We start from the raw sequence: 27,554 nt of genomic DNA, 5'->3' as shown, positions 1-27,554 counted from the left end.
GGCACAATTTTCAGGGGGCAATTTCCGGGGGACTCTATAGACAATGAGTTCTTTTTTTTTTGTTGTTATCGCTACCCTGTGCTCTTAAAGATGATTTTAGACTACTTCGACCTTAGCTACAACTTTTGATTTTTTTGCCATAAAGTAGAGGAACCACACTTGCGAAAGCATTTAAAAACAAACAAATAGGTAATTTTGAATTTCATTTTTTTGTCATAAAAGTAGAAGAACCATACTAATGAAAGCCTCTAAACAAAAAAGTGAAGTTTTGGGAAAATCCCTTCACTTTACAGTCACTTCATCATCGATAAAAAGGCTCTGGCGCGTAGAATCGAACATGTGACCTCTGAAGTGAGAGTGTGAGGTGTTAGTCACTAAGCCACGAAGAAACAGCTATTGAACGTTTAAAAGGCAAGCTATTTAAACCTACCTTTTACCGCTGCCGACAAGCATTTCGGGGAGAACTATCATCTTTTAAGCATTACCAGCGAGATGGCGCAATGAGCGCGCGTCGCCAGATAGTCACGACGCAGTGGTCCGCGCTCTCATCTCCCAGGCGCGCACTCTGCCCCGCGGTGAGGGGATGCTCTCGCGTGCGCTTGCTCATCTCGCGGTGGAGACAATAGCACGCCTTGGGCTTTCACCGGAACGATTCTGTTGTAGTTACCGGGCGCACAAAGGTCACTGCACTCGTTGCACACTCCCCGTTTGCGAAAAAGGCGTGCTTTTCAGACACAGCGAAATAACAACTGAGACACTTATTCCCGTTCCTCTGTACCTGTAAGTACGTTTCGTGCGGTATTTGTGCCTGAGAAACGTGGGCCACGTTTCGATCTACTTTCCATTCTTCGCCTGACCTTCCAATTCGTTGCTTACGCGTTCATTGCTTCTCCTTTTCAGCAAAGCTGTGGCTATGTTCTTCTCGTTTTTTTCCTTTGGAATCTGTTAGTATATCGTTTACGTCATATCTGTTACGAAAATACGTCACGGAGCCGTGGTGGACCCCGGCATAAAACACTCTCGAGTTAAGAAACTTGTAAGGCGTGCAGTAGGCACCGTATCACGTTGTTTTTGTATCACTTCATTCGATCGCCCGAGGCTGTCACGTCTTATCTTATACGCGACGAATGCTAAATATTCTACTTTTCTCTCGGATACCACGGCCCAGACATAATCACTTGACTCCGCACTGAACACGCTACCAATACCGACAGCGTCGTCATAGCCCGTCGCACCCAGAACAATTGATATATACGCAGATGCGAGGAGGATACTGCAAGCCGCTTTCGAATCAGCTGGGTTTGAAACAACAGCTGCAACCGCCCTAACGCGATTGCTCGCCGGCGGAGAAGAACAGTTGAAAACAGCGCGCGCCTTTAGAGAACTCTCGCACTCGGGATATAAGAGCGGATAAGTCTTACCGATAAAAAAGAAGAAAAAAAAATGACGGGCCCAAATGAGTGGCTGAAAGGCGAGATAACGAATGAACGAGCCGTCACCCTCGGCTAGGACGTTGCGGGCTGCGATAACGGCCCGTCGGCTGTCCATTTCGTGTGCCAGTCCTCGCTTTGTGCGCCGGTTTCTAGCTGTTGTGCAGCCGTCATGGTGTGCTGCATGGCGCTCGCCGTCGCCGCAGTGGGCGTCGCTGCGGCGATCGCCTACTGGTTTCGCTACTACGCTGACGCCTGCTGGAGTCTCATCTTCGCCGAACACTTCGGCACTTCGCCCGGTGAGCTGGTCTAATTGACGTCCGCTGTATTTCAATTAATTTCTTTTTCGGGGTAGGGTGGGGGTAGAGGGTTACGTGCATAAGCGCGCACACACCCGACGTGAGTGACGGTGCCCGATTAAGACGGTGCCTTGGTGGAGGAGGCGGGATTAGTTAATATTACCTGGCGTTATATAAGGTCACATAGCTGGTTTAAAACATCTTCAAGAGAGAAGACAACAAATTCAGTGTTGGCTAGAGTGGAGACCAGCACGGTATGCTGCTCTCCTCTCACGCTAGGTAGGCAGCAATGAACTTTCGCCTTAAACGAGCGTGTTTTTAATAGCTATTGGGGTTTAACGTCCAAAAACCACGATATGATTATGAGACTCCACAGTGAAGGGTTCCGGAAATTTGGGCCTCCTGGGGTGATTTATCTAAATGTAATCTAACATTCTCTCCGTAAAAAATTGTGGCTGCCACGGTTTGGGGACGTGTTTTTATTTCGTTGAATTATTAACCCTTCTTTTTCTCCTCCAATGTACCGGTGAAGACACCATTGTTGTACAGCATGTACATGAATTTTTCTGCATTTCTCCCGGGCACGTACCGCCAAAAGACATCCTCCAAGACCGGGAATTAATCCAGCGACAATGAACTCCACTGTGTTCTAAGAGTGAGGCTGTTTAGCAAATCGTTCCTTGTCTATCAAAAAAAAAAAAAAAAAAACTAGGTCGGCTATGCGTGACAATGTGTGTCTTCACGTGTGCTTTCTCTGCACACACAAAAATGAAACCGTTTTTTTTTTTGCGAGGAAAAATTCCGTCAGTCATGCAAAATGCTGTGATAATCGTGAGCGCATTAATCCGACTACAGTGTGCTAGAAGGTCTAGTACATTTTAACTCGGCCGACATGCGCTCTTTCCAATCCCTTCATATGCTGCTTGGCTCTCAGGACGAATATACGCCAATTAGCCTGGCGTGGGATGCATCAGCTCAGACGGACCAGATGACAAGTGCAAAAAGAGGGGGCGAAAGAGCTAGGAAGACAAACTAAAAGTGAGAGAAAGATAGAAGCAGTAATAAATTAAGAATAAAGACAAAATAAGGAAAGAAAGATACAGGTAAAGAAGAAACTCACTTTGGTTTGTGAAGAGAAGTGTGTATTCGGATTATCCCGCGCGCGCGAAATTCTAAACAGCGTTTGCCTTCGAGCATAACGTGTTTTTTTTTTTTTTTCATATGCAACAATGTCGTTTGTTTATATGTCCTTTAAAACTTCATTGAAATTATGAAAGGTATAGAATGTAACAATGACAGATTTGACTCGCCCACTCACTCGATCATTTACTCGCACACAAACACACCTACGCATGCGACTGCATTAACAGCGCGCCAGCACATCGCTTACGAAAACTTTCCGACGGTTATATTAAAAAAAGAAATGCTTATGGCGTAGTGGGCCCTTAACAATCGTTCTTGAAATATGACTTCGATGATACTTTGAAAGGACCATTGTTACGCGCACAGTCGTTCACTTCCTTGTAGCATGGTTGAGGCATGCACCAATATCCGAAGCAGGTTGGCAGTTCAGAAGGCGATGTGTGCGAGGCCCGATTACGCTATCGGAATACGCTCCTGAAGGCGAGGATCAAGCGTCCTCAATTTTTTTTAAAACACAAGCTATACGTTTTTATAACGGCAGAAGGTCGTTGAGTCACAGTTGTACAAGTACTGCTTCGCAGCTTTCCACATGTGTCAAGCAGGGGTGGTGGTGGTGAAACGTTTTATCGATGATTCATACCTCGTACATCAGCAGACTAGACTCCCATCTACCCGAGGACACAGTAACTATTACTAGTAACAATCTTTTCCGTCAAGCCTTACCTGATTTTGTATAATTAAATAGTGTACAATGCAATATTATGTATTAGGTTCATATTATACTGAAGTCGTGGTCCATAATATTGTACATTAAGGAGGTTTCGTTTGCTGACCACCTTATTTTTATGTTGTATTTTGTTCCTTGTCTACTTGTAACCTGTCCCCTCTATAATGCCATATGGTCTTGAGGGCAAATAGAACGAAATGAATTAGGTATATAGGGTTGGACATTCCATGCAGTGATACAAAAGGGCGGACGTGCGAAATCACTGAGCGAAGTGCAACTTGAAAGCGCAGATGATACGATACAGGAGCGTTTATTTCCAGAACAATTAACTGGCGAAATTGCCCAATGGACGCATGAGTAAGCGACAGCCTGTATTGCGCTTTATAGGTAGACATAGACCATCATCGAAGTGGGCAAGCTGTTTTATCTATTCCACGCCAGCAAAACACTTTTCGTGAGGTCTGTCGTTCTACTGTACAGAAGGCGATACCAAAAAATGTTGGGTGAGAGAGAGAAAGAGAGGTAGAAGCAAAGGTAAGGCAGAATAGTTATCCAGGTTACACCTGATTCGCTACCCTGCCGTGGGAAAGGAAAGGGGAGGAAAACAATAAAGAAAGAAAGTAAGACAGAGAGAACAATAGAAGCGTACGCATTTGGGCTGGTTGGTTCATGTTCACAGAAGTTAAAAAACAGCGCTAAAAAGACGGGACAAGAAAAGAAAGGACAACAGGACAGGGCGCTGTCCTGTTGTCCTTTCTTTTCTTGTCCCGTCTTTTTAGCGCTGTTTTTTAACTTCTGTGAGAACAATAGATACACACACACATGTCAGCGTTCACCGCGCGCACTAAGTCCCGACTGGGAAGACTTGGAGACCTGTTCGTTGCTATCTAGGGGGTGAGTGGTGAGCGGGGATAGAAATGCGTGTAACTTAAAGTATATTTATAATGGTGGCGATCTAATGTCGCAAAACTACGACAAGGTTATGCGGGACGCCGTAATGGGGGGCTCCTGAAATTCATACCGCCTGTGCTTCTTTGACGTTCACCTAAATCTACATGAACGGACCAATCATTTTCGCCTCTGCCGAAAACGCGGCCGCCAGAGGGGATCTGATCCCGTGACCTTCGGATCTGCATTCGAGCACCGGAACCCCTTGACCAGGACGGTGGTAGTGTAGCTCGAACTGAACCTTTGCCACAGGCGTGCACAGGGTTCCCCTTCAGGGAAGCGGGGGAGGCAAAGGTTCATTGTACCCACCTTCCTCAACAATTCAATGAATAGGGCAGACATTGCGCACCCCTCAACCCCCTATTTGGTGACTAGGGAACGCGGTAGTCCCTTTGCCCCTGCACACGCATGCCACTTGCTACCTTGACAGTAGGTATAGCGCCTCTCACCTCGAATGCATGATGCGAACAAATCAGTTACCCCGGTTTTTTCGGAAGCTTCAGCGTAATTTCGTCAGATGGTATGAAGAAGGAACAAACAGTGAACCAAACAAAAAAAGAACCAACAAAACATAATGAAAGATGTATGCAGGTTTTTCTTCTTTCTTTTTGCAATTGAGATTTCCTGTAAGTTTGCTATGGCTGTCGGGCACCTTCGCACACGAACTCTAAGCCGAGGTGAAAATGTGCATCGCCGCATCTAAGGTCACATCGAAATAATTAGTTAACAATACGCTTGCTTTTTACCTTTTTGATTATTGATTTGAAGGCACTTGTTTATATCGAAGAGTTGCGTGACATTTATAAGTTGTAGAGTAGTATAATAGTTTCGCAGACACGACGTGACAACAGGAAGAAATGGTTACAGTTGCGCTTCAAGAAAAAGTTTTACATTCTAAAATAAGAGCGAGTAAAAAGGGTGTCTTCCTGTCCCACAACAATAATCGTTATCTATATTGCGTTCCATCCTTGCGCTATCGCCCCGCGCCCGGTACATTCCGGTCGCGATCGACATGCCCATTATCAGGGTCACATTGCATTCACGATAGGAAAGTGGCCAGCACCGAGTTTTCAAGAAAGGAAGCGCACGGCATGCAGCCTGATGACGATTATTGTTGTGGGACAAAAGGCACCCGTTTTACTCGATATTTTTTCAGAGTGTAGCAGTTTATAACGCCATGGCCCGCTTGGCGTTGTTGTGGATCGCATTGAAAACTGCTTCTAAGCAGTGCAACCTTCTGTGCATAATAGTGCAAAGTTTTATGCGTAAAAAAGTGAACCTTCTGAGTATATCACAGAAAAAGAGTGGCTGTTTCTTTCAGGGTGTGGCTGATTATCAGATGGATGATAGGCTTCAGGTTGTGTTTGTGCGCCTGCGCGAGATAAGTGCATGGTTTATATAACCGTGGATGCGTGAATAAAGTGGTTGGTTGGTTTGTTGACCCTTATCAACCTGGCGCAACCCATTATAGGGAATTGGTAACGAGGAGTGCGTTGTTATTAATATAATTTTTTTATAATCTTGAAAAATGCTTAGCAATAGATAGTTTTTTTAACCAACTCATCAGTTTATTGCATGAAAATAATAAAAAAAGAATCAAGTTAATTGTTGAAGAATGAGATTGGTTTCGATAACCTTGGCATTCAATTCGTTTCGTCCGGTGGCGATGTGTGATTCAATGTGCCTTCTTCATCGTCCTCGTTTACAGTTTTCGCTAGTTTTCCAAGCGTATGTAAACATGAACCAACCAAACATTTCACGCTTCTCTACAATAGTGCGAAAGTGCTACATATTTGCGCTGTCACGCACTTGAGTTCTTTATCACGTGCGCCAAGTATTGGACGAGCGCGACTGTTCACTTCTGACGCAGCCACCCTCAAACGTCAAGTGGCATGGATCACTGGCGCCGGGAGCGGTGTGGGCCGTGCCACGGCTCTCGAGCTCGCCTCTCACGGAGTCAAGGTCGTCCTCTCGGACTTGGACGAGCAGTCCATCGAAGACGTCAAGTACACTCTCGTCGGTAAGGCGGTATACACTTCCATTTAGCTGTGGCAGGAGTTTTCCCCATGTATCCCTTCTAACGACCGGGCGTCGGGTTGGGAATCCCCTTTACCCGTTTGACGGGCGGATGTCCGACGGTCAAATTCGAACGCACCACCTCCCGCAGCTGAACCGGACCCTAACCTTTAGGCTGCGACTGTATACGGCGGTGCTGCCTATGAGTATATATATCCTGCTGCGTGATCACAATGACAGGTGTGCAAGCCAAGGGCCTTTTAACAGAGCGTGACTGTATCATTGAAAAGAACGGGCACTCCCGTAGCGCTCTGCGGCTGAGCTGGATGGATGAATGGATGGATGGATGGATGGATGGATGGATGGATGGATGGATGGATGGATGGATATGGCTGTACCCTTTAGGTCGGGCGGGGGCTAGCGCCACCAAGCCGTAATACTTAATGAACCAAAACCTAGATTTATTTTTTTCCTCAAATAGTGAGGTTGAAGATTCGTACTTTGCAGTGAAGGGTTCAATTTTCACTCGTGCCTTGACTTTAGCCACCAATAAGATAACCTCCTTCTAGTTAATTCTACCCGCCTAAAGTCTATTTTGCCCTCACTGTCTCTAAACCCCAGTGCTTTGAAAACCTCTGCGCCATCATCCTGAACTATAGGGTGAAGCCCTTTACAGAACATTATCAAGTGTTCGGCAGTTTCTTCTTCCTCTCCACACGCACTGCATATCATGTCTACTCCTTCGTATTTGGCCCGACATGTCTTGGTTCGCAATACTCCCGTCCTGGCCCCAAACAGTAGAGAACTACCCCGAATAGTAATGTGACCAGAATTGCGGCTGATAAAAATTTCCTGTTACCCTCGCTCATACTAATTATGGGCAAAAAACTTCCGCTTTCAGTGCGGTATCCTTTTGGAATGCGTTACCTTCTAGCATTAAGTGTTGCGCTTCAATTCCTTTGTTAAAAAAGTCCGTCAAAAATCATTTTCTCGAATAACCTTACTTGTGATCGTTTACCTGTTTGACTTGTTTGCTCTTCGTTTATTTATACCATGTTGCGTGTTTTGGCTTGATTTGTGATATAAAGTGCATTTTGATGTCCGTATATTGTATGAATTTTCTGTTGCTCTGTATAAATTTTACCGTCGATTTTTATTGACAAATTGAGGGCCCCACTAAAGTCTCTGGCTCAAGGACCCTCGTCTATATATCTTAGAGTTTGTGCACTGTTTTTGGAAATAATAAAACTCGAAACTTGAGTATTATCATAGATTATTTCCTTGGCAATTTCCTGCTTAAAAGTTCGATAGATGTCTAGTGCGGACTTCTTAATCATGCCAATTCTCCACATATCGGTTTCAGCTTCCTTCACCGTCTTCTTAACCGATAATTCTTTTTGGTTTGGCCCCCAGCTGTTTTCCAAGTACTTACCAGTCAATTTTCTGGTTCGCTTTCGCCATTTTGTATCAACATTCTTCTTGTACAAGTAGCTGAATACCTTCCTAGCCCAACGCTGCTCTCCTATTTCTCTGAATCGCTTCTCAAATTTTATCTTGCTGCTAGCTTCCCTGCCCTCAAATGATGTCCATCCCATATCACCTTGTACTCCCTGATTTGGTGTATTCCTGTGAGCTCCTAAGGGAAGCCTACCTATTCCACGTTGCTTAATTTCTAATCTTGCTTGAACTTCTGATCTCATGCAAAAGACAGCATTGCCGAACGTCAGACCAGGAACTATGACCCCTTTCCATATTCCTCTCACAACATCATACCAATTGTAATTACACAGTGCCCTGATTTTCATTACCGTTGCATTCCTGTTACCTTTAGTCGATATGTATATTTTGTGTTCACTTAGGTACTGGGCCCCATTGCTTATCCATTAGCCCAGATATTTGTATTTATCTGTTATCTCTAGCATGACCTCCTGTATTCTAAGCTCACTACCTTCATTGTCATTAAAAATCATGACTGCTGAGTTTTACTTACTGAATCTGAAATCTAACCTATCTCCCTCATTACCGCAGATGTCCACCAATCTCTGCAAATCTTCCTTGTTGTCGGCCATTAGCACTATATCATCTGCGTACATGAATGCTGGTAGTGCCTGTTCAATGAGTTTTCCTTGTTTGACGAAAGAGAGGTTGAAGCCCAGTCCACTTCCCTCTAATTTGACCTCTAATCCTTGTAGGTACATCATGAATAATAAGGGTGACAGGGGACAGCCCTGCTTAAGCCCCGTTTTACCTCTGCAGGCTTGGATACCTGTTTTTTCCACTTTATAATTACCTTGTTACCTTTATAGACATCCTTTAAAAGATTAGTGACTGCATCTTCCACGCCTAGTGTGTCCAGTATTCCCCACGAGCCATCTTAAACCACGCTATCGTACGCTCCCTTGATATCCAAGAATGCTAGCCACAGGGGCCTGTGTTCCTTTTCTGTTATTTCGATGCACTGGGTCAGTGAAAACAGATTGTCTTCCAACCTTTTGTGTTTCGGAAACCCATCCTGCAGTTCCCCCAGCACCACCTCATCCTCTATCCATGCCTGCAGTCTTTCCTTTATAATCTGCATTGCCAGCCTGTAGACCGCTGATGTGACTGTTATAGGAAGGTAGTTGTTTATGTCAGCTTTGTCCCCCTTTCCTTTATAAATCATGCTCATCCTGCTAAGTTTCCCTCCATCGGGAACTTCTCCATCGATTATTATTTTGCTCACTGCCTCTCTCAAAGCCTGCTTAGACTTCGGAGATAATGTCTTTATCAGCATAATTGGAATGCCATCTGGGCCTGTTGATGTACTACTATGAATCCTTTTCTCAGCCCTTTCCCACTCTTGTTGTGAAAATGGAGCCATTGCGCCACTTGATTTATCCTTGTCTGTTGTGGTGCATAAAGCACTTCTTTGTTGAAATTTTTCTGTCACCTTTGTTCTTATATATTCAATAGCTTTGTCACCTTCTAGCCTAGCACCTTGAGCTCTAGTTATAAACCTCTGCTCTAGGCTCGTCTCATTTTTTAGGGAGTTTAGATGGTTTCAAAATTTCACAGCTGCCTTTCTATCTTTTTTATGTACATCTGCCAGCCACTGGGCTCTCTTTCTTCTAATCTTTTCATTGATCAGAAGGGATGCATCGCTTCTACAGCTTAGAAAGATTTTCCATTTTCTTTCAATATCATCTGTCGGTTCACCCCGCTGCTTAGCATGTCTGTGTTCCCTAGAGGCTTCCTGACGTTTTGCTATGGCTTTCTTACCTTCCTCATGCCACCAACTTTTGCATTTGTGTCTTCTTTTCCGGGGTGACTTGTCACGCGTCTTAGCAAGCTCTAGCTCAAACAGTCTAATTAGACTCGTGTATATTCACACTGTTTTATTATCCTCAGTGGTTACTTTCTCAATTTGTTTAGTGGCTATTTCAATTTGCCTTTCTGAATAAAAATTTTCCCGTAGTTGCACATCTTGTCTCCCTCCCACTTTCACTGCTCTTCCGAAACTTAGCTTGATACGTTTGTGATCACTCCCCGGACTTCTGGAGCCACCTTCATCTATGTGCATTCCCCTGAGCTCATACATCCTATGTGACATCAGTGCGTAATCTATCTTCGACTGCAGCCTTCCTACCACCCATGAGCTACTGCGCCCCTGTTTGCGAAAGCCGGCCAGTGCGTAATCTATCTTCGACTGCAGCCTTCTTACCTCCCATGAGCTACTGCGCCCCAGTCAGTACCACGAGGGGTGGGTGACACAAATGAGGCTTTCAGAATTGTGGGGAAATAGTCGCCGGACAGAAATTATTGATTGATGTAAATTTTTTTTTGTGGTGCTACAATTTGAAACCATGCCCTCATGCTCCAAAGGGGAGTGTCTTCACATCAAGAAGACACATTTATGCATGAGTGTGAATACGTGTATATATAAACCATACGAAAGCCATCTAGCAATGATACAAAACAAATGTGTCAAAAGAACAAACTGTATTCATGCAGGCTTTATTGAAGCTTTATCTTAAGACATTAAACGTTATCTGCAAGCCACGTACGATCGATATGGACTATTGTACACATCGGTAAAAAAATTGCGTAACTTGCAGCAAGTTCAGCAAGGCTAGGTCACAGCAGAGCTGGTAGGCAGTGGCACCTAGCTGGCCTTGACTTGGCTAGGCCCTTTCCCTCCCACCTGTCTCTTTTCCAACCCTTGTTATACTATGACATGGCCACGGTTGACCTGTTTTTTTATATCAGTGTTTTTCTATCTATTTCTTTTTCTTGATTTATTTATTCTTTTTCTAGCTTTCTTTTTATCTATCTCTCTCTTTCTTTTTATGTCCATCTTTCACTCTGTAGTTGTTCTCTTGCCTTCTAAAATGTCTCTCTCTCTGCACTTTCTTTCTATTTTTCCTTATCTCCTTCTTTCCTTCTCTGTACTCTCTTTTTCATTTTCCTCACTATAACTTCCCGTCCCAGCCCAAAAGACTGATGAGTGGTGACCCCTCGCTGTACGAACGTTTCTTTCCTTTGCTGTTTTCCTTTTGGTGCTGAATATTCGAAAGTTATTTGCGAATTTTTTGGCATTGTGCTATTCGATAGGAGTACGGAATCAAATGGAGAACTTTTAAGTGTGAATACACTTTATAAGCGACCCCAAACCATCCACCGCCGTCGGCGGCGTCCGCAGTCTTCTCTCTATCTTTAAAAGAAAGAGGACTTGGCGGGCCGCAGCGCAACACTCTACCGAATAAGCCACGGACGCGACGCTGATAGTCCCCCTCCCCCTTCGCTCGCTCCTCCGCTCTCCTCGCTCGCTGCAGCTGCGCGCGCACCCCTCTCTCTCGCGCGCCCGCCTTCTCTCTCAGTCTCCCGCCGAGAGCGGGTCGTGCAATGGATGTCCCGGAGGCAACGCTACCATCTAGATATAAGGCGCGTTACTGACACCGATATCAGCGTCGCCAACGGATTTTAACTTTACTCCCCCTCATAGCATCAACCCGTGCATTCGCACTTAACCATGTTCACCCTCGGGGAAATGCTTGTTTTTTTTTACTATTTTTTTAATTTTCGAATATTCGCACACTTCTACACGCAGGTTTCTGACAATAACGGTGACCGAACGCCCCTGATTTCGCATTCAAAAAACTTTTTCGCTTCAAATTTTTGCTCGCAGGAAGCACGGTACAAAATCATTGTGAAAAGCACCTTAGTGTTTCACTGAATTTTTTTTTGCATTCATGTGAAAGATGTCTTCTAGACTTGAACAAGAGCTTGGGGGGGGGGGGGCGGCGTTGTGGGAAAATTTGCCTCCCCTCCTTATTGGAAACCCCAGGGCACTCCTCCGGCAGTGACAATAGATCGGTGAATGGTATATATGAATACTTTATAAGAGGGACAGTTCACTGCCAGTAGTAAGAAGAAACCCATATCATCATCATCATAATCATCATCATCATGACTACGTAGCTCATGTACACTAGGTGTAATATTAAAAAAAATTGCCGACCCGTTTTAGCGCAAGAACTGCTGGCCGAAAAAGACGTGCTGGTCCTCCCGATGGACGTAACCAAGTTCGACGAGCACTCCAAGCTGTTCGAGAAGGTGCTCGAGAGGTTCGGCCGCCTAGACATCCTCGTCAATTGCGCGGGTCGCTCCCAGTCGGCCCGATTTCAGGACATCAGCATGGAGGTGAGCCGAGCAGCTGCAGGTGCGGCTTCGTTGCGCTTTCATGCTAGTCGTGTTATGCTTAGCGGCAGCATGAGATGTAGTGCCGCTAAGACTGAAGACGGCGGTTTGACACCCGGCAATGGAAGACGTTAGCCCGGTCATGGTTGGCGTCATTCGTTTGGTGGTACATCGCTTTTAAGTATGTTTATGGCAATAACGATGTTAGAAAATAAGGAAAAAAATACTGTAGGGTTCCTTATGATTTCACTTAAGACCACTCGAAGTCGAAATCCATCTTCTCTTTGCTTCCAGTCAATGTATTGATTCTGCCCTGCCGCCCTCAGTCGAAAGCTTTCTGTGCCTGACCTGATTTTGCATTGCCTCAAAAATCGGAGGCACCTCACCAGTCTTTGGAGTGCCTCTGGGATGGGACCACCTTGAATTAAACAATGGTGCTTCGAAAGTAAAAATTGCGCAAAAATATAGACAAGGACAGAGGAAGAGACGACACCGCGCTGAACTCACAACTAAACTTTAGTGGAAGACACGCACATATATCAAGCATTCGACCCAGTCACGTGGAAAACCAAAGTAGTCTGCGCATCAAAGCAAACAAGGTATACGAAACAAGCTTAATCATGTGTAACGACCGTGAAAAAAAACAAAAAACACACCTTCATTCTTGAAAAAATATGCGCAACAGTCCATAACAAACTAATAATCACTTTAACATGGCAGCGCTGAACGCAGGTACCAAACTTCTTTTTCACCAAGCGCCACAGACAGCTTACTTACACACCTTTACCTCTCTTTTTCAATGAAAAAAGCCTCCGTCACTTCCCTAGTGTACTTCTCCCGATGTCTAATTAAACAAGTGGCTTCATCTGCCAATTGTTGGCAGCCACATTCCCTACAATGAGGTGGCGGGTGCAACCTGCCAGCAGCCGTCAAAGAGGTCAAGTGTTCTTTTAGTCTTAAGTTATTGCACCGCCGGGTTTGTCCTATACAAACCACCCCGCATGACAATGGCAACATATATACAACACACGATTTACACTGAACATATCCATTTTTTTTTTCTTTTCTCGGGACAGAACGAGCAGGTCTTTCGTATACCCGAACTTCTTTTATGCACGCGAGAGCAAATGGAGGACAAGTTCTTCGGAGCGGACATAACCACACATACCCCATACCTATTGGCCACATATTTCAAGCAATGTGAAAACTTGTGCACTTAGGGTACCACAACCAGTTTCTTTTCATTGTGCACGCACTCTGTTCTCCTGTGCGTATCACTTACGCCTTTGACCCACTTGATTAGCTTTTGACAACTCAATATTTCGGTATCAGAGTAGCCCGCCAACTTCAGCCTCTCAACCTGGCTCATTAAACTTTCTTTCAGCGCATGTGTGCACGTTTTCAGGAGCGCACCTTGCAGCATGGTGTCGTCTCTTCCTCTGTCCTTGTCTATATTTTTGTGCTGTTTTTACTTCCCAAGTGTGAACCATCAACTAGCCCAACTTTCGCGATTATTTTAAACTATGGTGCGATGAGACGACGTCATCATGTGGCGTCAGGTGACGTTTAATCACTATGACGTCATGATAGAGTCAAATTTTGGCGTGCTGCGACATCATCTTGAAACGTTATGGTGATGTCAACTGCTTGCATCACTAGCCCCTAACGCCACAGAGTTTCTTAACACCTAGAGGGAACTCTGGCACTGCGATTGTTCGGCCACGATGTGAATGATAAACAGTAAGCGGTTTTGCGTAGTCTTCGTGCTAACGGGCTTCGATCGCGCTCGTGGCTTTGTTTATTTTTGTGTCTTGGTTATGTATCGATTAAAATAAGGGACTCTTGTAAACTTCGTGAAGCGATTTGAATTGGTTAGCCTAAAAAGGCCAAGGTGGCGAAGCGTAACTACTAAATCTTTGCCAAACTTCACCTTGCCGTAAAGTGGATTCAGGCCCCACGCAGCCACACGGAGCCGAAAGAACGAAGATTAGACGAATCCGTGTGCCATCCTTTATTCCCATGCTTGACTGAGGCGCAATGCGTTTTGCCCCCCCCCCCCCCCCCCATAGACACTAGCGACAGAGTTTTCGCCATAGTTTATTTATAAGAAGCCCGGTGTCCAACGCCTCGGAACGCGAGATGCTGCTGTCGGTGACGCTGACAGTCAGCTTCTCGTTTTGTGAGACACGTAAGGCTTTCGCCTTAATATAAAAAAGAATTGGCAGATCCCAAGTACAGTGGGAATTGATGATATGGGAAGCACGAATGAACAATGTTATGGAGGTAAATGATGCCGTACATGACTTCCGTATTATGATTATCATGTTTGGATGTGTCGTTTACCTTCGTCATCTATTCACGTCACATGATATCAAATTTAGTATACGTGTAGCTAGCGAAACGGCCGCGAGCACGCCATGATCGTGGTGTGTTGCCATGTTCTTACATGACATGCGTGTCAAGATTATCATGTTTGCACCAGTCATATATTATGTCATTCATTGACGTCGCCTAACCCCAAATTTGGTATATGTGGAGCTAGCAAAACAGGGCCTAATATACTCCAATGTAGCGTTGACGTGCGCGCACGTTGGGTACAGCGACTCTACGTTAGCAAAACGCGAGCACTCTATAGTCTCACGCCAGGCGCGACCAGCGTCTGTCGGCGCAGCCCGACGGCAGCCGGGGCGAAATGTGACATGATGCATTTCGCGCCGATGCGTTGCCCAGACTACACCACGTTTCCCTCTTTTCGTGACGGAGGGACGTCGGGCGCCCTGAAACGCGCATGCGTCAAAGCAACGCAGCGTGGCGCGCGCCTGCGAGTATATGGCAGGACCGGCGCCTGGCATGGCAACGCCGGCGTGATGCGACGAAATGAACGTCGGTGAGCACGCGCACCACGTCACGTCGATATGTATTGGCGCCTTGACTGTGGCATGAAGTCATGTTCTCACCTGACACGCATGTCACAATTGTCATGTTTGTACCAGTCACATACCTTCGTCATCCATCGATGTAAAGTAATACCTAATTTGGCAAGTGTGAAGCTAGCAGAACGGCCGCGAGCGCATGATAAGAGTGGCATGTAGTCATGTTGTTACATGGCACGCATGTCGTGATTATCATGTCTGGGTAAGTCATTTACCTATGTCATCCATTCGCGTCGCGTAATACCGAGTTTGGTACATGTGAAGCTAGCGATACGGCCACGAGTGCATAATGAGCGTAGAGTGTAGTCATGTGGTCACATGACACGCATCTCATATTTATCATGTTTGCACCAGTATCATACTTTTGTCACCCATTCACGTCCCGTAATACCAAATTCGGTGTAAGTGAAGCTAGCGAAACGGCCGCCAGTGCATCATGAGTGTGGCATGTAGTCATGTTGTTACATGACACGCTTCTCATGATTATCACGTTTGCACCAGTCCAATACCTTCGTCACCCATTCAAGTACTGTAATACCAAATTTGGTATATGTGACGCTAGCGAAACGGCCAAGAGTGCATCATGAGCATGGCATGTAGTCACGTGGTTGCATGACACGCATGTCATGACTTTCATCTGAGGGTCTGTAGCTTGTGTTCGCCATGCAATGATGCTATACCATGGCTGTTTTGCAACATGCCATGCCATGAAATGTGAATCATGACATTCGTGAGATTTCATGATTTTCGTGTTATGACTAGTCAAGTATGTTCTTCATACAGTCATGTTATGCCACACCAAGTTTGGTATGATACCATTATCGAAACGGCCAGGAGAGCTAAATGTCGTAGATGGATAGATAGATGGATAGATAGATGGATAGATAGATGGATATATAGATGGATATATAGATGGATAGATGGATAGATGGATAGATAGATAGATAGATAGATAGATAGATAGATAGATATGCTCAAAGTCGCTGAAGTTCGGTAAGAAATGCTTCGCATTTAAAAGCGGTGACGTGCTTCACAAGCTAACCCGCATTTGCTCTCTGGCTTTCCAGGAGTAGAGACGGGAAGGAAAAAAAAATAAAACTGTTGTTGGAATGCGACGCTGCGGGGCCCTTCGGTCCTCAGGCGACACGTCCCGACCTGGCGAAATAGCGACGTGGGCTAGATAGCGATATACCTCTGTAACTCTACCCAGAACCTTTCCTTTTAGTTAGAATAGGTGACCAGTAAAATAGCGAGGGATTGTGGGATGTATCATCCCCTGTTGGCTTCCGGTTCGAGGAGAGCAGACGACGGCGAACCGCTTCACCGTAAGCCTCAGATTATTCGAGATTCGCGCGCGCGGTCGCCCAGTTATCGTTGTCCTGCTAAACCATGGTCAGTTGTTCAGCCGTTGCCTGCTCGAACTCGAGCGTGAAAGGCAAACGCATGTACCGATTCCCATAAAACGAATAAAGAAAAATGAGGTGGGCCGCAGCTGTGAAGAGAGCCCCAGCGACAAGTAGTCTTTGGGTACCGAACGTTGGATCCAGAGTGTGCGAAGACCATTTTATCACACGTACTTGTGTACCCCGCACTAATAAGAAGCTCACACATTAATTGATGCGAATATTATATTCAGAAACGAGTTGTCGCACAGGCGCGCCCAGCAAAAATATTATGGGAATGCACGGGCGAAATCTACCTGTCATATGAGATGAGAGCCGGCATCGCACCCATATATATGACAAAAAACAAACAAAAAACAAACGCAAAAGCTTCACTCGAGAATAAGTTTAAACGAAGCACTGCACGAGTCCTTTTGCATTTATCTTGGTGAAACTGTGCATCAGGACGGCACAAAAAGGAAGAAGTGCGTTAAACAAGCGCAGGGTTTAGATTCTTCGGCGCCATCTATGTCTGACTGTATTGTTTATTTGCCGCTGTGCTGCACAGCTTGACCAAGATCAGCGTTCAAATAAGCATCCGGCTTCGACTAAGAAATTCATCTCATAGCACGCTGAAGGCTATATAAAAAATACAGCTCAATGTGCTCGATAAATGCCGCGCTTAATGTCAATCGACCGACTATTTCGGCCGAAACAGCGATCCCGAAATGAACTCTCAACATACTGCTAGAGTACTTATCACCATCCCCTGAGATGTTTAAAATCGTAATTTTTTATCTGCTGTAACGTATCATACAACGAAAACTGTCTTCTGTATCGACTGATCTGCTAGCAAAACTGACAGTACCCTTGAGCAGCATAAAAGCATTGCAGAGCATTTTGGTGCGATAAAAATTTTCCTTACTGCTCATGGCTCTCATAGCTGGTCATTTTATGTAACAACATGACTACATGCCACGCTCATGACGCACTCGCGGCCATTTCGCTAGCTTCACGTGTACCCAACTCGGTTCTATGTAAAGCGAACGAACGACATAGATAAATGATATGTACGAACATGATAATCACGACATGCGTGTCATGTCGTGATTATCATGTAACATGACTACATGCCACGCTCATGATGCATTCGGGGCCGTTTCGCTAGCTTCACACATGCCAAATTTGCTATTACTGACGTCGATGGATGACGAAGCTATGTGACTGGTGCAAAGATAATCGTGAGATGTGTGTCATGTGAGAACATGACTACATGCCATAATCAAGGCGCCAATATACGTGACACGGTGCGCGTGCTCGCCGGCGTTGAGTCGTCACGTCACGCCGGCGTTGCGACACCAGACAGCGGTACTGCCATATACTTGCATACGCGTGTGCGTTGCAGTGCGTCCGGCGTCCCTCCCTCACGAAAACAGGGAGTCACAGTGTTGTATTGGTTACGCATCGGCGCGAAATGCAGCACATCGCATTTCGGACCGGTTGCCGTCGGGTCGCAGGGATGGACGCTGGTCGCGCCTGGCGTCAGACTAAAGAGTGCTCGCATTTTGCTAAGGTAGCGTCGCTGTGCCCAGCGTGCGCCAACATTACATTGGAGTAAATTGGGCCCTTCATGATGCTGTCACGGCCATTTCACTAGCTCCACATATACCAAATTTTGTGTTAAGTGACGCCAATGGACGACGAAAGTATATGACTGGTGCAAATATGATAATCCTGACACGCGTGTCATGCCAGAACATGACAACATACCACGCTCATCTTTCCGATGGAGGCGGAAATGTTGTAGGCCCGTGTGCTCAGATTTGAGCGCACGTTAAAGAACCCCAGGTCGTCGAAATTTCCGGAGCCCTCCACTACGGCGTCTCTCATAATCATATGGTGGTTTTGGGACGTTAAACTACACATATCAATCAATCAACCAAGCTCATAGCATGCTTGTGGTCATTTCGCTAGCTCTACATATACTAAATTTGGTACCACGTAACGTGAATAGATAACGAAGGTAAACAACACATCCAAACATGATGATCATGACACGGAAGTCATGTATGACATCATTTCCCTGCACCTCGTAACGTTGTGCTGATTTTGAAATGACATATCAACCGCTCTCATTTGTGCTTCGCATAGCGTCAATTTTCACTGCACGTGGATGGGATCTGCCAATTTTTTATGTTTGGACATGTCATCTACATATGTCACCCATTCGTTTGACGTAATACCTAATTTGTTCCATGTGAAGCTAGCAAAACGGCCACGAGTGCATCATGAGTGTAGCATGTAGTGATGTTACTCGACACGCATCTTATGATTATCATGTTGTTTGCACCAGTCACATACCATCGTCATCCATTCACGTCCCATAATACCAAATTTTGTGCATGTGAAGATAGCGAAACGGCCGCGAACGCATCATGAGTCTGGCATGTAGTCATGCGATATGACACGTATCTCACGATTATCGTGTTTGCACCAGTCACATACTTTCGTCATGCATTCACGTCCCGTAACACCAGATTTGATATATGTGAAGCTAGCGAAACGACTGCGAGCCTACTATGAGTGTGGCATGTAGTCATGACTCATGACTCACATGAAATGCATGTTGTGATTTCCATGTTCGGGTCTTTCACTTGTGTTCGCACCATGCAGTCATGTTATACCAAGCCAATTTGGCAACATGTCCTGTGAACAAAACCACCGCAAGAGCAGCAAGACCATGAAATGTAAATCCTGACATTCATGACATACATTTCATGATAGTCATGTTATCACTAATCAGTTATTCTCGTCATATAGTCATGTTATGCCATACCAAATTTGTTATTTATACCATTAAGGAAACGGCCAGAACTAGAAGTCGTAGGCAGCTGGATAGATAGATAGATAGATAGATAGATAGATAGATAGATAGATAGATAGATAGATAGATAGATAGATAGATAGATAGATAGATAGACAGATACAAGGTCGCTGAAGTTCGATATGAAATGCTTCGAAGTTAAAAGAGGTCGACGATTTTGAGTACTTAGTACTCTACTATGGGAGAGCATAAAGCCATCCCATGGGCCTCACGCTTGATGAGGCAGCTAAGAACCGTTGACGGAGAGAGCGAGTACTCCCATAGAGCCAGCCAAGGTGAAATGAAATTCAAACGCGACATTACGCGGAGAGCACGCAGTATTAATCACATAAGACCTTCATTGCGAGGCTAGTGGTCATTCCTTAAAAGAGGTGCAAATGGACGTACAATATGAAGACTTCATAGATTGCGTACAGTGGAAATGAATACGTTGTTGTGTGGCCCACGCATTTTGTCGTAGTGATTTGATAGAAGTGAGGATGGATGCTCCAGCGCCATCAAAAGTGGGCGAAAAAATCCATGCAACTCCACAAAATGACGAGCGAGTGAAGCTATAGGTCTAATATTCGGTTTCAAGATTGCAAGCATTGTACCCGAAAAAGCGTCCAGTCAGCTCATTTAACAGCTCATACCGTCAAAACTTAAAGTGCGTTTTCGAAAAAAATATTTAGGGCAAGAAAAGTCTCTCTTTTGTTTTTCAGATAGAAGTAACGTGCGCTAAGTACAAAGGAATATCATATAGTTTTTATGAAGCTCAAAAGAACCTTCATTTGAATATATTTTGCAAATAAGAGAAGGAAAGGGTAGAAAATTAGCGGGATATTTTCTAAAGCTTTTCTTGCTCACTGATACTAATAGGTCACATCGGTGGAAGAAACCAGATGTCATCAAGGGCCCGTGTTTGTAAACAGTAAAAAGGTCTACAAGCTTCATGTCTACGTTGAATTCGCCGACCAGTATAAAGGGTTTATGCTTGTAGATGTTTGATATCGTGCCGTCACAAGTATGATCCATATTTGTCGAGCGTCGCTTCATGTAATGTAAACTGAGCGACATTTTCTCCCTTAAAGTGGTGTAAGTCGACCACGTCTGAAGGTCCATAATATCTACGTTAAAGTCTTTATGCCCATAGGGGTGTTGTACTGTTCCGCCACAATTATGATTGAGTATAGTATACTCTCAAACATTTTTTTTGTGTGTCTCACGTATGTTTCTACAATATCATACGTTACACGAGCGCCCGGGCGTTGCTCCATCCGTTGACCATGGACAACGGACAAGCCTCGTCCTTTATAAGGTGCTTGGCCCCCGAAACGCAACTTGCTGTCCTTGCTATGATGCTGATCCATCTAACATCTGCTGCACTGCTTATTCAATTTCTGGCAGGTCCACAAGGCTATGTTTGACTTGAACGTGTTCAGCCACGTGCACCTGACTCAGACTGTGGTCCCGCACTGGCTGGAGCGGAGGTGTGGTCACGTGGTCGTGATCAGCAGCGTTGCCTCCAAGATTGGTGAGTGGTACCACTGCGTGCGTGTGCTGCGTTTGAGAACTGCCCCAGCAAAGAAGTGCAGCAGGGTGTTTTTTCTTAAAGCGCAAAGTAAACACACAACATGAGGCGTAACATTACACGATAGGAATACAGCGGAGCTGACAGGATACTCGCTTTTCTTGAGTGCTGCGTAAATGTTTCGTAAGTTTGCTTGTGACTTTTGTGGGCATAATACTTGCGTATTTAGGTCGTATAATTTTATTATTTTTTGCATGTCCTAACTCATTGTGGTATGCAAAGAGATTCATAGTACAAAAATGGGTCGCCGCTATTCTAGTAGACATTGAGAGAATAGAAACGGACTTGGGAGATGGGCGTCTCTGTCTCCGGCATCACCAACCCCAACGAAATGGCTCACGCTCGGTCGCGAGGACTCATTCTCTGCCCCGGTAACGAGCCCCCCTCATACTGAAGGAGATAGAAGTGGTGATGGCGCCGATGGGGACCCGTTGACCATCTTTCACGAGTTATGTTCGCACTACTGATTAGGTAAGAAATCCTTTCCAGATTCACACAGAGAGCTAACATGAAGACAGCAGATAGCCTTCCGACTTCTCCAAACTAGCTCCTTTCTGTCACCGGCCACTATGGCGCTGTATACGGACATTTCTCCTAACTGCTCAGCGTGCGATCAGCTCGCCACCTTCCCTCATTTTATGTGGCGGTGCCCCCGCTTGCGCGTTTCAACAAGAAGGCATCACGTAAGCGAGACAGACTTTCTGGAATGTATCGAAAGTCCACAACTTGCGAATGAACTCCCAGCAGTACAGGGAGCCTGTGAAGCGTTCGGGAACCTTTGGTTCTCTACCACGTCGCGGGTGCTGTCCTCGGTGGGTTCTTAGGAACCCTCTTCCCAGGACGCAAATAAAGTTCATCTGTCTGTCTGTTTGGGGCAGGCCATGTGGTGGACAGGACCAGGGGTGTATACGCAGAATTCGTTTTTCGGGGGGGGGGGGGCATCTTTTCGAAACGGCTATTTTATGTCCTGTATGCTATGGCAAATAAAAAAACAGATACGGAAGGGGTGGGGCACGGGCATGCTTTGGCACCGTTTGGCTACGGCACTGCACATGATGCATAACCAGTGGACAGCATTGAATACCATATGACTGTAAAGTAAAGCGGAGTTAAGCACTAGGAATTGGCCGGCATATTATTGTGACATCGTCGGTGGCAGTGAAGAAAATGGCAGTCTTGTAGACCAAACTCTTGATTGGATGAGCTTGTGCCCAGGAAATCAAGTTAAAGTACGAGCAATACTACACTGATGGCTGCTTTCAGGGTCGTGGGGCTGTGGTAATCCACAGCGTGCCGTCTTCTTTGCATCAGTTGTCGAACCTTCCACAATTATAATATTTGGTGCTCGCGTAAGCTCTGGAGTAATCTTGACTAGCTGCGTTTTGTGCGTAATATTAACGGCATAATCTGAAGCAATCGTGAAACTTCCCAAAAATTGCCGTGCAGTCTGCACCGGGGGAGGGGGTGTAACGGTTCTTGTGGGTGAAACCCAATCACGTCCTAATCGGTAAACAAAAGTGCACGGCGATGTGGAGTGAGCTCTCACAATACTGCCAATTAATACCACAAAATGAGAAGGGCACTTAGTCCTGTACTGAACATAAGGTAGCGTGGTGGTGATGCCCATCTTGGTAGATCAGTGGATGGGGCCGGTGCTCGGTTACTGACCCGAAGGTCACGGGACCGATCCCGGCCTTGGCGGTCACATTTTGATGGAAGCGGAATGTTGCAGGCCTGCGTATTGTGGGGTGCCAGTGCACGTCAAAGAACCCCAGATAGTCAAAACCTACGGAGCCCAGCACTACGGCGTCTTTCGTAACCATATCATGGTTTTGGGACGTTGAACTACAGATATTGTTATTATGGTGATGGTAATTATTCGTTGTTTTAGTGCTGTAGTCGGTCATCATGTCTTTTGATTACAGCCACTGATTCTCTCGTTCACTGCTTTCTCCTCAGCCCTGCCTGACTCGGCCACATACAACGCGACCAAGGCCGCTTTGCACGTGAGTCCCCATTTATATTATGGCGTAGTTCACCAGAAACTCGCAGAGTACTGTGAAAATGCTTCGCCTTATTTTTTTTAATTTCATTTTTGAGAATACCCACTGAACGCATTCACACAAATGAAGAAGCCGTGAGAAGAAACTTTCTTTAGGTTCGGTTTTTAAAATTTTCGCACTTCGGGAAAGTTATTAAAAATTTACAGATCCCACGTACAGCGGGAATCGATGATATGCGAAGCACGAATGAAAAAGGTTGATATGTCACTTTAAAATCAGCACAACGTTAAGAGGTGGAGGTAAATGATGCCGTACATTACTTCCGTGTTATGAATCTTATGTTTGAATCACTCGTTTACCTTCGTCATCTATTCCCGTCATCCGATACCAAATTTAGTATACGTGGAGCTAGCGGAACGGCCACGAGCACGCTATGAGCATGGTATGTTGTCATGTTCTTACATGACAGGCGTGCCAGGATTATCATGTTTGCACCAGTGTTGCACTTTCGTCCTCCATTGATGTCACGTAACACCAAATTTGGTATATGTGGGGCTAGCAAAATGGCTGCAAGCACATCTTGAAGGGTCCAATATACTCCGACGTAGCATTGACGCGCGCATGTGCACGCTGAGCACAGTGACGCTACGTTAGCAAAACGTGAGCACTCTAGTCTGACGCCAGGTGCGACCAGCTTCCATCGGCGCGGCCCGACGGTAACCGGCGCGAAATGAGACATGCTGTAATTCGTGCCGATGCGTTACACAGGAAACACTGCGTCTCCCTTTTTTTTTTTTGTGACGGAGGAACGCAAGACGCGCTGAAACGCGCATGCGTCAAAGCAACGCAGCGTAGCGCGCGTCTGCGAGTATATGGCAGGACCGCCGCCTGGCGTGGCAACGCCGGCGTTACGCAACGAAATTAACGCCGGTGAGCACGCATACCCTGTCACGTCGAAATGTTTTGACGCCTTGACTGTAGCATTTAGTCATGTTGTCACATGACACGTATCTCATGATTATCATGTTTGCACCAGTCACACGCCTTTATCATTCATTGGCGTCACGTATTACCAAATTTGTCGTATATTAAGCTAGCGAAACGGCTGCGAGTGCATCATAAGTGTGGTATGTAGTCATGTACATGTCGTGATTATCATGTTTGGATGTGTCATTTACCTATGTCCTTCGTTCGTGTCACGCAATACCGAGTTTCGTACATGTGAAGCTAGCGAAACGGCCGCGAGCGCATCATGAGCGTAGCATGTAGTCATGTTGTGAGATGACACGCATCTCATGTTTATCATGTTCGCACCAGTATCATATCTTCGTCATTCATTCACATACCATAATACCAAATTTTGTATATGTGACGCTAGTGAAACGGTCGCGAGCGCATCATGAGCGCGGCATGAAGTCATATTGTTACTTGACACGCTTGTCATGATTTTCATGCTAGGGTCTGTCGCTTATGTTTGCTATGCGATCATGTCATACCATACCAGTTTTGCAACATGTCATGTTAACGAAACCACCGCAAGAGCTGAAGGGCCATGAAATGTAAGTCATGACATTCATGACATACGTGTGATGATTTTCATGTTATGACAAGTCAAATATGTTCTTAGTACAGTCATGTTATGTCATACGAAGTTTGATATTGATATCATTATCGAAACGGCCAGGAGAGCTAAAAGTCGTAGGCGGCTAGATAGATAGATAGATAGATAGATAGATAGATAGATAGATAGGTAGATATATAGATAGGTAGATATATAGATAGGTAGATAGATAGATAGATAGATAGATAGACAGGTAGATAGATAGACAGGTAGACAGATAGATAGATAGATACGCTCGAAGTCGTCGAAGTTCGCTAAGCAATGCTTCAGCTTTAAAGTATAAGAAAACCCTGCGACTTTAAGACCGAGTTGAAAACATAACCAAAATGAGGAACAGTCTGTGGACGCCCGCTATACGAAGCACGGTTAGCCATGACATTGTGCCTTTGGAGCGGCGCGCGGCTCCTCGCGGCTTCTAATCTATTCATCATGATTTTGCATTTAGGTTTGAACTAACAGCTTTCGAGGAAAAAAAACTATTCTGGCGATATACAGAATCGCTTATACAGTGCACCCAAATACTGAGGATCGTAAGCGCTGGTGGCTAGAGAAAATTCACACCGAATGGTATGTCTTGACCCAACGTCCCTCCCATGCCCAGGGTCCAGGCATCTTAATAATAAATGTTTAGTAATGCGCGTGAGACACGCTGGGAAACGCGTAAAGATACCTGTGCAAATAGCCTATCTTTCTCGCAAGTAGGAACTACATGTCACAGCATTGAATTGCTGATTATCTTCTCGGTTACCATGAGAATGTATCTTCCCATAAATATTTTCAACGGAGCATTAATGAGATTTTTTTTTTGCCCCAGAGTCAGTAGGGACACGGTTTCGAACGCCATCATCGTCTCTCCATTATGTCATTTCTCTTTTCTTTTATTTTTCACACTTATTTTGCTTCTTTACGCCGACAATGCCAACGGTGACGCCGCTCACCGCAAGAACAGGCGTTTAAAATGTGTCCACTAAAGGAGCGGATAAACGAAATGTAAGCACTAGTGAATCATTGCTCTATAGGGCCTAGAATATGTTGTAGGCACTATAACTGCTCTGAAGTTTGTACAGCGCTCGGGGTGGATGGAACTGGCTTTGATTTCTTCTCAACCATAACTCGTTCTCTTGCTTCACCGGGCTCGCGCAGGGCTACTTCGAAGGGCTCTGGTCCGAGGTGTTCGACAAGGGCATAAACGTCACCCTGGTTTGCCCGGGACCCGTGGCCACGCCGATCCGCCAGAAGTGCTTCAGCGACGTCTTGGGTAAGACCGAGAGCTTCAAGCCAGCGCCGCCGGGCAAGAGCAACAAAATGGCGCCCACACGCGCCGCGCAGCTCATCGTGCTCGCGGTGGCCAACAAGCTCGAAGAGATATGGTTCGGTCCACCGCCGTTTGTCGTGTATGCCTACCTGGCCCAGTATTTCCCCACGATTTTCAGGAGGTATGTTTTCCTTGAGTAAAGTTGGAAAATTCGTGCCTCACCTGTTGATTTTGACTTCATTTATTAAGATTATTGTCATGACATCCTCGAAGCTGATATTTAAAGGAAAGGTTGTACCCACTTTTCAGCTCATATAACCTTATCAAGAAGGTAGTCTTCAGACAGACATGGCAATTAAGGGGCATCATGTAGACTTTCTACATCGTGTCGACTACCTTGTGTTGCATCAGCATAGAATGTAGGTTACATGAAAGAAAAGAGAGAAGGGTAAAATGAGAAAGAAGTTAAGTGCGTAAGATTCATGCTTGGTGACCCAGACTTAACGTGCACTAAACATGCATTATATTAGTGGCAGAGCTGCTAGCAGTGATGTAGCAATTTCGGTCAGGGCAAGTTAGAATGTGAAGAAACTTGCTCGCGAAATTTTGCGCACTATAAAATGGAAGCTAATTCAGTGCTTGGGAAGATGAAGCCTTGAGAAAGTGCAATGCCAACCGGTTGTCCTGAAATTCTCGTGTTCTTGCCCTGAGCAGAACTGTTGCAACGCCTAAGCGGGTGTGTATAGTTGGGCAGGGTATTCAGTGGAGCAAATAGGGACGTCACGCACTCAACTTGCTCCAGCTCTAGAAACAGACCACATGTTCTTTGATCTTTTCTGCCCATTATTGCACTACTTATCACAGCGTAATATAGTAGGAGGAAGTTTAGGCTTGCTGGAACATGTGTAAGGAAATATACCACGAAAAATATCGCTTCTTGGGTGGCCTGCACGTGTGGCAGTCACAGTGTAACAGGAAAGCTCTTCTCACATGCAGAGACCTTGCATTAATGGCCATGTTCTGCAGATTTTCGTGCGCTAATCCTTGAATAGCCTCAGTGTGGAAGGTATTCCACTGTGAACGAGTGTGTTTGGATGATACACCGTCGTGAAATTAACATTGATATTCCCCTTTTTTTCCTCCTTGCAGGTATGTCGTCCCTTCGATCTTCCAGAAGGACCACATCGCAAAGCTGCGTGATGGCTGAGTCGGAACAAATATTAGCGTTTCAAAGTTCTTTAATCGGCTTTTCACAGCAAAGATAGGAAATGAAACGAAACCCACTTCGGGAGCTTTCAACGTGTGCCACTATGTAATGTTATTTAAATAAAACAAAACTTGTGTAAAACACAAATAACAAATGATTTGTCTCCTCCTTGTTCTTTCGTGGTGAAAGATACCACACGCGCATGAATTGAGTGCTGAAATGTCACTATTGAGGTATCAAAGCGCATTGATATGGGTTGTACTTTGACTTTCGCATACCTTTCGCATACCTTCCGCACTACGCTCCGCAAGTATGTTAAGTGAAGACACCTATAAGCACGGAGACTTTCTTGTATACATTTGTTTGAAGGAAGCCCTGCTTTCCAGCCCTTTACCCCATCACCATTCTGCTATCGATGGGAAGTCATAATTTTGTTCTTTTGGTATATACTTCAATCTGC

At 45.3% G+C, this 27,554-nt stretch overlaps 1 protein-coding gene across 1 annotated transcript; it reads left to right on the top strand.

The window, feature by feature from the left end:
* The first annotated feature begins 1,514 nt into the window (after nucleotides 1-1,514).
* On the top strand, nucleotides 1,515-27,248 carry LOC119167499 (dehydrogenase/reductase SDR family member 7). Its single transcript, XM_037418986.2, has 7 exons — nucleotides 1,515-1,729; nucleotides 6,418-6,567; nucleotides 12,070-12,242; nucleotides 20,825-20,951; nucleotides 22,968-23,014; nucleotides 25,776-26,068; nucleotides 27,037-27,248. The coding sequence occupies exons 1-7, from the start codon at nucleotides 1,603-1,605 to the stop codon at nucleotides 27,092-27,094; spliced, it is 975 nt and encodes a 324-aa protein (XP_037274883.2). The 5' UTR covers nucleotides 1,515-1,602; the 3' UTR covers nucleotides 27,095-27,248.
* Nucleotides 27,249-27,554: the final 306 nt, after the last annotated feature.

This window comes from Rhipicephalus microplus, chromosome 6 (assembly GCF_043290135.1).
Source record: "Rhipicephalus microplus isolate Deutch F79 chromosome 6, USDA_Rmic, whole genome shotgun sequence".
NCBI classification, from domain to species: Eukaryota; Metazoa; Arthropoda; class Arachnida; order Ixodida; family Ixodidae; genus Rhipicephalus; species Rhipicephalus microplus.
This window is presented reverse-complemented; position numbering and strand designations above follow the sequence as displayed.

Coding starts and splice junctions, on each gene's coding strand:
- LOC119167499 (XM_037418986.2), top strand. CDS start 1,603: ATGGTGTGCTGCATGGCGCTCGCCGTCGCCGCAGTGGGCGTCGCTGCG. Junction 1,730..6,417: donor ACACTTCGGCACTTCGCCCG/GTGAGCTGGTCT, acceptor CTTCTGACGCAG/CCACCCTCAAACGTCAAGTG. Junction 26,069..27,036: donor TTCCCCACGATTTTCAGGAG/GTATGTTTTCCT, acceptor TCCTCCTTGCAG/GTATGTCGTCCCTTCGATCT.